This window comes from Sparus aurata, chromosome 12 (assembly GCF_900880675.1).
Source record: "Sparus aurata chromosome 12, fSpaAur1.1, whole genome shotgun sequence".
Taxonomy (NCBI): Eukaryota; Metazoa; Chordata; class Actinopteri; order Spariformes; family Sparidae; genus Sparus; species Sparus aurata.
Genome location: NC_044198.1, coordinates 30,160,895 through 30,171,887, shown reverse-complemented (window position 1 = coordinate 30,171,887; position 10,993 = coordinate 30,160,895). Strand labels below are relative to the sequence as shown.

At 37.4% G+C, this 10,993-nt stretch overlaps 1 protein-coding gene across 3 annotated transcripts in view; it reads right to left on the bottom strand.

The window, feature by feature from the left end:
- Window positions 1–4,609: 4,609 nt before the first annotated feature.
- Window positions 4,610–10,993, bottom strand: part of LOC115593069 (multidrug resistance-associated protein 1-like) — a 31,486-nt gene continuing 25,102 nt past the window's right edge. For all 3 annotated transcript variants that reach the window (XM_030436403.1, XM_030436402.1, XM_030436404.1), the window contains exons 28-30: window positions 5,527–5,693; window positions 5,095–5,289; window positions 4,610–4,755 (exon numbers count right to left, since the gene is read on the bottom strand). In XM_030436403.1, the coding sequence (XP_030292263.1) occupies window positions 4,647–4,755; window positions 5,095–5,289; window positions 5,527–5,693 (471 nt within the window). In that variant the 3' untranslated portion in view covers window positions 4,610–4,646. The remainder of the gene's footprint in view (window positions 4,756–5,094; window positions 5,290–5,526; window positions 5,694–10,993) is intronic.

The window sequence follows — 10,993 nt, the reverse complement described above, 5'->3', positions numbered from 1 at the left end:
GACGATCCCCGAATGACTTCCATTGAACGCCATATGATTTCTTTCTCTTTGCTTTTGGCCAGGCGAGCCATTTTGCTCAGGTGGAAGGAGGAGACTTCGCCCATGCACATTCACAGGCTCAGAGACATTATGCACTGTCTTGCTCTGGAGAAGATATGTTTTTCAATAAGAGGCACAGAGAGTAAATTTTATAATACCCGGAAACCTTTCTTGACCTATTTCCATGACTCTCATACAGTATAGAATATGGCCTTGAAACGGACCCCTGACATATGGGAAGCTCAAGACTTAATGTGTCAACAAGCCTGCCGACTACCATGTTTTTTGTTTCTACACACTGTTTTGGATTTCTCTTTTTGTGTGCCCTGTGATGAACGATTCTTAATGGTGGTGGGGTGGGTGGGTGGCTGGGGGGTAGGGTCAATGTTCTACCTCTCTCTGTACAACTAATACATGTGTATGTGTATACATGCATCTTATTTTATCCCTTTATATTTATATATGTGTGTACAGTTGAAACCAGAAGTTTACATACATTATATAAAAAGACGCATATGCTTTTTTTTCTCACTGTCTGTCATGAAATCAGACAATCACTTTTCCTGTTTTAGGTCCATTAGGATTACCAAAATTATTTCTATTTGCTAAATGCCAGAATAATAGAAGGATTTTCTAAGACAATTTTCTATGACTTTCTTCAAAGTCAGAAGTTTACATACATTTCATTAGTATTTGGTACCATTGCCTTTAAACTGTATGACTTGGGTCAAACATTTTGGATATCCTTCCACAAGCTTCTCACAATAGTTGGCAGGAATTTTGGCCCATTCCTCCTGACAGAACTGGTGTAACTGAGCCAAGTTTGTAGGCCGCTTTGCTCGCTCATGCCTTTTCAGCTCTGCTCATAAATTTTCAATAGGATTGAGATCAGGGCTTTGTGATGGTAACTGCACAACATTGACTTTGTTATCCTCAAGCCACTTTTTAACCAGTTTGGCAGTATGCTTCGAGTCATTGTCCATTTGGAAGACTCATTTGCACCCAAGCTTTAACTTCTTGGCTGATGTCTTGAGATGTTGCTTCAGTATTTCCACATAACTTTCTTTCCTCATGATGCCATCTATGTTGTGAAGTGCACCAGTCCCTCTTGCAGCAAAACAACTCCACAACATGATGCTGCCACCCCCGTATTTCACAGTTGGGATGGTGTTCTCAGGCTTGCAAGCTTCCCCCTTTTTCCTCCAAACGTAACAATGGTCATTATGGCCAAACAGTTCGATTTTAGTTTCGTCAGACCACAGGACATGTCTCCAAAAATTAAGGTCTTTGGTCCCTGTGTGCATTTGCAAACTGTAATCTGGCTTTTTTATGTTTCTTTTGGAGTAATGACTTCTTCCTGGCAGAGTGGCCTTTCAGCCCATGTCGGTACAGTACTCGTTTCACTGTGGATAATGACACACTCTTACCAGCTTCAGCCAGCATCTTCACAAGGTCTTTTGCTTTTGTTCTTGGGTTGATATGCACATTTCTGACCAAAGCAAGTTCATCTCTGGGACACAGAACCCGTCTCCTTCCTGAGCGGTATGATGGCTGGACATTCCCATGGTGTTTATACTTGCATATAATTGTTTGAACAGATGAACGTGGCACCTTCAGGCATCTGGAAATTGAACCCAAGGCTGAACCAGACTTGTGCAAGTCCACAATTCTCTTCCTGATATCTTGGCTGATTTCTTTTGACTTTCCCATGATGTTACACAAGAAGCAGTGTGTTTCAGGTGTGCCTTAAAATCCACAGGTGTGTTTCTAATTAACTCAAATGTTGTCAATAAACCTATCAGAAGCTTCCAAAGACATGACATCAAAATCTGGGCTTTCCCAAATTGTTTAAAGGCATAGTAATCTTAGTGTATGTAAACTTTTGACTTTGAAGAAAGTAATAAAAAATTGTCTAAAAAAATCCTTCTCTCATTATTCTGGCATTTAGCAAATAGAAGTAATTTTGGTAATCCTAACGGACCTTTTTATATAGTGTATGTAAACTTCTGGTTTCAACTGTATGTATGTCTATGTGTGTGTGTGTATATATATATATATATATATATATATATATATATATATATATATATATATATGTGTGTGTATGTAGATATATATATGTATTTTTTTATTTCATTTTATTTTTCATTTATTAATTAATTTCATTATCATTTATTCAATGTATCTAGTATTATTATCATCTTATCTTATATCTTTTAGTTTTATTTACCTTTTATTTAATTATCTTTTTAATTATTTATTTTTCTTTTTCCTTCTCTTCCTTCTCTGTGAGTTGTACAGGATAACAGGCTTTTTTAATCGTACCATCTATACTTGTACCCACCCAATCCTGGGATATCCTTGTGTTGCTTTGGTTGTGATGCACATTTTCAATGTACCATTGCTGCCTTTTTTTTTGGGGGGGGGGGGCAAATAATAATAAAAAGATCTTTGAAATCAAGAACAACAAAAATGAATGCACTGAAATCGTCATATCAAGCTGCAAGCAGGATTCTTGTCAGATCTATGACACAACAACAAAAAGCAACAGAGTGCTCACTTACAGTGGTGTGGATTTTGGGTAAGCACAAGAAGCCATTCTCAGATTCAGAAATAATAAAAGAATGCATGACTGAAGTGATGGACACAATGTTTGAAGGCAAAGAAAAAGGGAAAATATTCAACTATGTATTTTAATTTATGTCAAAGTCATTTTATTTTAGTTCGTATTTTTGTTGTAGTTTTGAATGAAAAGGACATTTTGTTTCGAATATTACAGTATAATGGCATGTGGCCTGACAGACCTCAATACATGGACCTCTGAGTCATTGAAAAAAATCTTTGTTGCCCTTTAAGATTTGTATTTGAGTACCCTGGTGTAGACTATGCATTGGCTGATTTATTATTTATTCAACTATTTGTCTATTTATCATTTATCCATGCATGGAAATTCATTATTGACACCTTTCTACACTGTATGGTTATTTTCCTTCCTTCTCCTGTGATTCTCCCCAAAATATGAGTGGAGTATGGAAATATAGCTGTGTGTGTTTCTCTATACATTAAGGATGGATCTTGCCTGTGAATATATGACTCTTAACTTATCAGTCCCTCCAGAAAAACGCGATTATGTGATCACATAATTCAATGCACAATCAGCCAAAGTGCGCATATTTATGCGGGGGCCAGATTTTTTCAAATACGCCGCACTTTCGCCACTTAAATTGTCGATTTCCGCACAAAATATGCAGGGCTTGCATGATTTCATAATCCCCGCATTTTCGTTGCAAAAAAGTCACATATATCTTAGCAGAAAGTCAGAAATTACTCTTTACATTAAGGTAGTAGCCTAGTGAGAACAGGGTGTTTTTTTTTCTCTTTTTCATCAAACCGCAGTTTTTGCAAGTTCACACAATTTTTGCAAGTTCACACAATTTTTGCAAGGTCCCACAATTTCATCGCATAAAATTGCATAAATATCCTGCATATTCCATCACATTTTTTAAGAAAACCTGCCAAATAATCAAGGATTTTTGCCTGCAACAATCACAAAAAAACTCTGCATTTTTTTTTTTTTTTTTTTAGCACTTACCTGGCACAATGACCCTCAAAGTTCACCACTGACCCCTGCCTGTTCTGATGCAGTTTTAGGGGTTGCCGCTGATGAATTGTTTGAACTGGCTTGTCTGTCTGAGCTTAACTTAAGCATAATACCTAATAGACATCATCAACAGAAACATACATGTACAACACATCATTCAACACTGTCATTTTTTTCATAATCATTTCAAAAAAATTGGCAACACAACATGTTACATGTTGTTTGGCTTTGAAGCCCGTGTGTGTCAGTAATCTAACTATTAACCGTTACATTACACAACTTGGAAATACATTACACAAATAACATGTACTTATGTACTTTGGTTGCTACCTTATTAACATGATGTTATCTGAGGAATTGCAAGGAGCTAATGACTGTTACAGTCATCAAGAAACAACCACATGTCACAGAGCTACTTTAGCAGTTAAGCTTAAGCTATACATCTGCCAACACAAAGAGTTTCAGCTTAAACGTGATTTTTTTCCATGTGAATACATGATACAATACACTCCAGTGAAATAAGGCTGGACTTTTATTTGATTAATTCAATTGTTAATTCTGAATTTTTTTTCTAGTAAATAACTAAATGTGTTGCCTAACACAAGTCCCAGTTAGAAATCCAGTTACACAACCTGACCTGAATACCAGCAGACGTTTCAAACAGGCTTGGACAGATGTCCAGACATAAAGAAAGTCATTGATATGCTTGGAATTTCCAATAACTGTAGTAAAAACACATTCAGACAAAAATATGTGGTTTCTACATCTGCAGATGTCTCAGAGAGATTGTGAGAGACATCACCCCACCTACTTTTGATATTACTGATCTAATATTCCCTCTTGTTTGCACCTGAAGAACTACTCTTCGTACACCCCAAAGGTTTTACACAATAATTCAGGTATAGATTCTGTCCTGATATCTACGGAAACTAAAGGTGATGACAGTATAAGAAGCACACATGATCAGTATATCGATCATCAAAATGTTTATTTCTATTGGCATATGTTAGGCCAAACCTGCCTCAACACACATTTGATAGAAATGCCCTTGCAGGTGGAGGAGCTGAGGAGGAGAGTCTGTCTCTGCAATGGAGCCTCGGTCCATCACTACAACCCTGAGGAGAAAGACGTGACAAGTCAGACAAGTTAGAAGAAAGAGTCAGAGACAGACTTTAAGTGCCTCCTCTCTTACTCAACACAACTATAGTCCATCACCCAAAAAAATTTGAATTTATGTTTTCTATGACCTTGGATTTAATTTCTTGGACATCCTTTAGAAATTTTTGGCACACTCTTAACCATACACAACCTCAAATCGCAGTACATCAAAACATGAACTCTGTACTACAAAAGACTATTTATATTTACAGCAACAGTGCTATTCTGGGTAGGTTATTAGCATTACAATTGTGTCTTTTCTTCCTGCTGACATGAAGTCAAAGGTTAGGTGGTACCTGGTATAGTCCATGATGGTGTTAAGGCGGTGAGCGATGGTTAGGATTGTACAGCCATCAAACTGAGCACGAATGGTGGACTGTATCAGCTGGTCGGTCTTCAGGTCTACAGCTGCTGTGGCTTCATCTAAAAGTAGGATCCTGGTCTTCCTCAGGAGCGCTCGAGCCAAACAGAGCAACTGCCTCTGACCAAGACTGCACACAAACATATTACACTTCATGACTTTGTGATGCTTGATGATGTTAAAGGATTAAAAAAAGGTTTTTTTTACAAATCAAAAAAATTAAACAATTAAAAACTGGAATGTATGCTTCTTTGACTCTTACATCTAAGATTTCCTGCATTAGTATTAATGTTAGCCAGTGTTAGTGTTACGCATGTGCTGTGCGCTGATTTCAGGTAAACCTGGTATCGCTGTGTTTTTGATCTACCTGAGGTTCTCGCCTCCTTCACAGCAGTGATGGTTTAGTTTTTGTGGCAGTGCAGACACAAAGCTGCTGAGGTGAGCCAGTTCCAGAGCTTTCCACAGATCCTCATCTGAACTGGTATCAAAGGGGTCAAGGTTCATCCTCAAAGAACCAGAAAATAACACTGGGTCCTGAGAATGACAGTGAAACAAACTAACAGTTTTTCATTACCACCATCCACTGGACTTCTAGTGACAATATTCTTCTTGTCCATCAGCTATGATGATCACTATTAGCTGAAAGTCACACTGATCAACATTACAGAATGTTTGAGACACACGGTTTAATTATTGTGCTGAGACTTGTACTATAGGGTTAGGGATTCCTTTATGAGGAGGAGGAAATACCATAATGACCCGCACCTGAATTAATAAAACCCAGTACTCCCTAGACACAATCTTAGTGTACAATGAGCTGAGTCAGCAGTGCTCTCAAAACAAAGCTTTTCTAAATAAATTTTTACTGGATTTATTTCTTGAATTGAAATTTCTATAAGTGACAACAGACTAATTGTTATTTATCTTTATATACAGCTGGGAGAAACATTACAGAGATTCAGAAATGATCTGAAATATCTTTGAATACAATTCCTTTTTTCACAATTGAGAGTATCAAATAATATATTATCAAATGATGTAATAGATTTTGATAATAGATTTTTTTTTTACGATTTATCAGCATGTTAATTTAAAACACACTGGTAATAAACCTACCACACTAAATTTCCTTTTTACAAACATTTCTGTTGAGGTTGCCAAGAATACAGTGCGTACTTTTCTTTCCCTTATTAAAATCAGTGACTTAGTAAAACAAGTGATGCCAGTGTAAGGTGGTTGAGACGGAATAACTATGACATTGTTTTTGTTATTATTGTAACACACCATTTCAGTTACTTAACTTCATCAGAATGAAGAGAAAAGCCATGTTGATTATAAATTCATACTTTCAAAGGTTTGATGTACAAAGGTTATCTGATGAAGTGAGTAAACTTATAACAGTTCATAAAGGCTTCACTCTTTACATTATTCTGTTAGCTATGTTTCAATAACAGCAATTACAGAATAAACATGAATCAAAGAAGATACATAATGTACAAACTGATCATAATTTCAGAGGACAACGTGAAGTTAATTGTAGCATTCACAGAAATACGGCATGGTAATATTAGAAAAAAGTCCAAATCTGAATAATCATAACATTTTTGATCTCTGTTGTGTTCAAATGGATGAGAGAACAAAATAACTGCACTTGATGGTGACAGATTTCTTGTATTCTTGTCTGAACCACTAATCACAGTGAAGAAGAGCAATGAATCGTCATCACAGATCCATGATGTCAGGTTGGAAGCAGGTGTTTACCTCTTATGTAAAACCCGAAGCCATGACACATTTCTGACTCATGTAATGTTAGTTTTAAACAAAACAAGTAGAATAAAAATTTCCAGAAGTTCCAGTCTAAATATGAATTATTTCATTGTGAGTGTTAGAGGACAATGAGTTATAGCCCCGATCAGACGACCTAAGCTTCCAAAAGCAAAGCCACGTATTATTTTTAAACATGATTATTAAACATTTCTGTGAGCAGGGTTTTCACCATGATTTATGGCAATTTGATTGGTCCAGGATTTCACTTCTTCATGATGTAGAGCTGGCCTGGAAGTAATTTTATGATGCTTTTACTATTATCATAAATAAACATGCCCCTCTCCGTAAATTTAGAGTGAAGGGTAGAAACAATCCTTGGCTCTCCCCTGAGTTGTCCAGTCTTCTTAAAGAAAGGGATGATGCCTGGGCTAAGGCCAGAAAATCTAAATCCCAGGATGACTGGCTGATATTAAAACAGCTCAGAAATTGCTTTACTTCCCTTGTTAAAAAGGCTAAGTCTGATTTTAATGTTGAGAAAGCTACCCGTAACCTAAATGATCCTAAGATGTTTTGGCAAGTAGTCAATTCCGCATTTGGGGATAAAACCACAGACGTATTGCCTGCTTGCATAGTAAAAGATGCACATACTCTGGTTGACAAAACAGCCATTCTTTATTATTTTAATGAGCACTTTGTTTCTTTAGGATCTCTATTTGAGTCCTCACATCCACATCAATCTAATGTGCTACGGGTTTGCCCTCAATCAACACCTATTAATGCTATGGCTCCAGGATTTGATTTGACTCCTTTTGATGTAGCCAAGGTCTATAGGGCTCTACAGCAATAGGATCTAAGTAAATCTGCTGGACCTGACAATCTAGAGCCTTTCTTTTTGAAGTCAGCTGCAGACTTTATAGCAGAACCTCTGTGTCATATTTTTAATTTAACTCTTTCTGAAAATAAGATTCCAAGAATATGGAAGTCTGCTTATGTTCTTTCCTTGCTGAAAAGTAGTGATCCCTCCATAGTTAACAAAAATCTAAATTTTGTGTTCTCTCCAAAGTTTTTGAAAAGTTGGTCATTGAACAACTTAAATGCTTTTTAGATGCTCATGCTCCTCTCACAATATCAACCCTAACCCTAACCCATAGCTGCCGCTGTTAAAGTGGTGAATGACATCATAGAGGCACTAGACGGCCGAAAATATTGTGCCGCTCTTTTTATAGCATTTGACACAGTCGACCATGCCATCCTGGCAGATAGACTCCACAAGATTGGCTTATGGTTTTCTAATTATTTATCAGATAGAACAGTGTGTCCAGGCCGCCGGGTCTTCTTCCTCTTTCCTCCCTGTTCCAAAGGGCGTGCCTCAAGGTTCCATATTAGGACCACTGTTGTTCACAATTTATGTGAATAATCTCTGATAATTTTTCTGACACTGTGTCCCATTTGTTTGCTGATGATACAGTCATTTATTGTTCATCTACTTCAGCTTTAAAATCACTTGAGTTGTTGCAGTCAGCCTTTGACACTGTTCGGTTCCGTTTGACTCAGGTCAAGTTAGTGCTGAATGCAGATAAATCAAAGACCATGCTATATTCAAATGGCAAGTAGCTTCCATCTTACCTTCCTACGTTGTCAACTGTTTATGGGGTTGAAATTGAAATGGTCACATCTTAGAAATACTTGGGCATTCTAATTGATGAGAACCTGTCCTTTAAACTGCACATCGATAAACTCGTTTCTAAGCTAAAATTTTTATCTTTTTTTAGAATAAAAATCATGTTTTTCATTGCAAGTCAGAAAACATTTGATCACCACAACTTTCTTACCCTTGTTGGACTATGGAGACCTGCTTTTTATGAACGCTCCTGATAAGTTTTTAAAGATATTGGATACTGTATACCACTGTGCTTAGTGTTTTATTACTGGTTGCAGCTATCATGTACATCACTGTTCCTAATATGCCGGCGCACATTGTCCATCCTTATATGTCCGTAGACTCTCTCACTGGCTGACTTTTATTTATGAATCTATTCTTGGACTTCTGCCTACATATTTGTGTTTACACATGTGTAGAAACTTCAGCCGATATGGCCTGCGCTCTCAGGACATCATACAGATGCAGGTCCTGACAGTCAAAAAGAACTGGGCAAAAAGGGTTTTAAATTTTCTGCTCCATCTACCTGGAACAATGTGCAAAAGGCTTTATTTGTGATTGAATATGAGTCAAACTTTTGTGTAAAAGCATAATTTTGACGAAAGAGGCACTTCTAAGATTTACTGTAGTTTCGTTTGTGGGCAAGCTAATTTTCAATGGGGTGCAGCGACACTTTTACACTAGCATCAAAATCGCTATTTTTAAAACACTAAGAAGGCTTGACACTAGGGCTGAAACGATTCATCGAGTTACTCGATTAACTCGATTATAAAAATTCCTCGAGGCAAAAACTCTGCCTCGAAGCCTCGTTAAATTCCTATGACGCGCACTATAAGCGCAGGGATCTGATTGTTCCACACGGACTGTTGTTCAGGAAGCACACCAGCGCATCATACATTTTGAATTTTGGTGGCTGGCACAATTTAGCTCTGTATTTGTAGTGATGTGATGCGGTTTGACTAGATATGATGTTTAGCTTTGATGATTTTAACCTCTTCAACCCGAGCTGCGCATGTTGCATTATACACCCTATAAGAGCATGCTAACCATGTAGCAACATATTAATGCAGCACACCAACTTAACGGGAAGAAGCTCGGCTAAACGCTCATGATAATCATTTTCACCTAATCGGAACTCAATTCCGACACCAAGCAACTAAAGGAGCACGTAGAAAAAACACGCTAATGGCGCATGTCCGAAGAATCGCCGTTACCGATCACGCTACTTCATGCTAATGCTACATACAGCATGTCATATGAAAGCTGGGACTCTAGAAATTTCAACGGTATACGTCTCATCACTCTGCGCCCAAAACTCACTGAAACAGCCGCCGAAGAAGAGCAAAAATAAACATCACTTTATACAGACATGATCATGAATTACGTGCTACACTGGCTGTTTTGTGATTATAAACTCTGTTTGAGTGCATTACACCGCCTCCACTGGCTAATCCAATGTGTCTGTGTCACTCCGAAATGATTCCTGACAGTTCAGGATAAGTTTCAGTTCCAGGAGGACACGTATAGTGTGGAGTAGGTAGGACCCTAGTCTTCCCACACAGTGTATTTGCCTCCTTGTGATTGGCGGATTAGTGTGGTTATCATGGATTTGGGGACTGAAGACTGAAAAAGTCTTATTTATAATTTATTTATTTTATTTATTTATAATTGTTTTATTTACATTTATTTTTTATAAATTGTACACATTGTGTACCTGTTTGGCTTGATATTTAATATTCATTCTTTGTTCTCAGGTGGGTAATTTGCAGAAGGTGCAATCCTTTTTTTTATGTTGTATTAAGAAAACAAAACCAAGGCCAAATGGCCTTTACTATTTAAGTTTGTATTCACAGTTTTACATGTTATACATGTTTTACAGTAAGTTGATTTAACTGTATTGTTGTTTAATTATTGGCACTGGCACTTAATAAATGGGCTTAGTTTTGGAGCCAAATGTTGGAGTTGGAGTGAAGACCTCTGTTTTTTTGAGAAATGCTTGATCATTTTACAGCCACATCATTTTCGTTATGCATTATTTGTTTTGGTTGTTTAATAAAAAAATTATCCGATTACTCGATTAATAGATCGATAAAGTGCTAGATTAATCGATTACAAAAAGAGTCGATAGCTGCAGCCCTACTTGACACAACATAAACTTTGCTGGTAGTATCACCAGGGTCTCTACACATGAACACGAGCATTGAGAACATTGTTTGTGTACACAGAGTTTACTAAAAAGAAGGTTTTTGGACAACTCATGTTAGCAGTAGAACCTCAGGCGCGCCGCCATCATTGCAGACAAAAAGTGTCGATCCCCAACTGCAACCCAACAGACAGGCTTGACGAGCAGTCCACCATTACTCTCACGCCTATTAGGTTGCACTCGGGGATCGAAACTTTTTGCCTG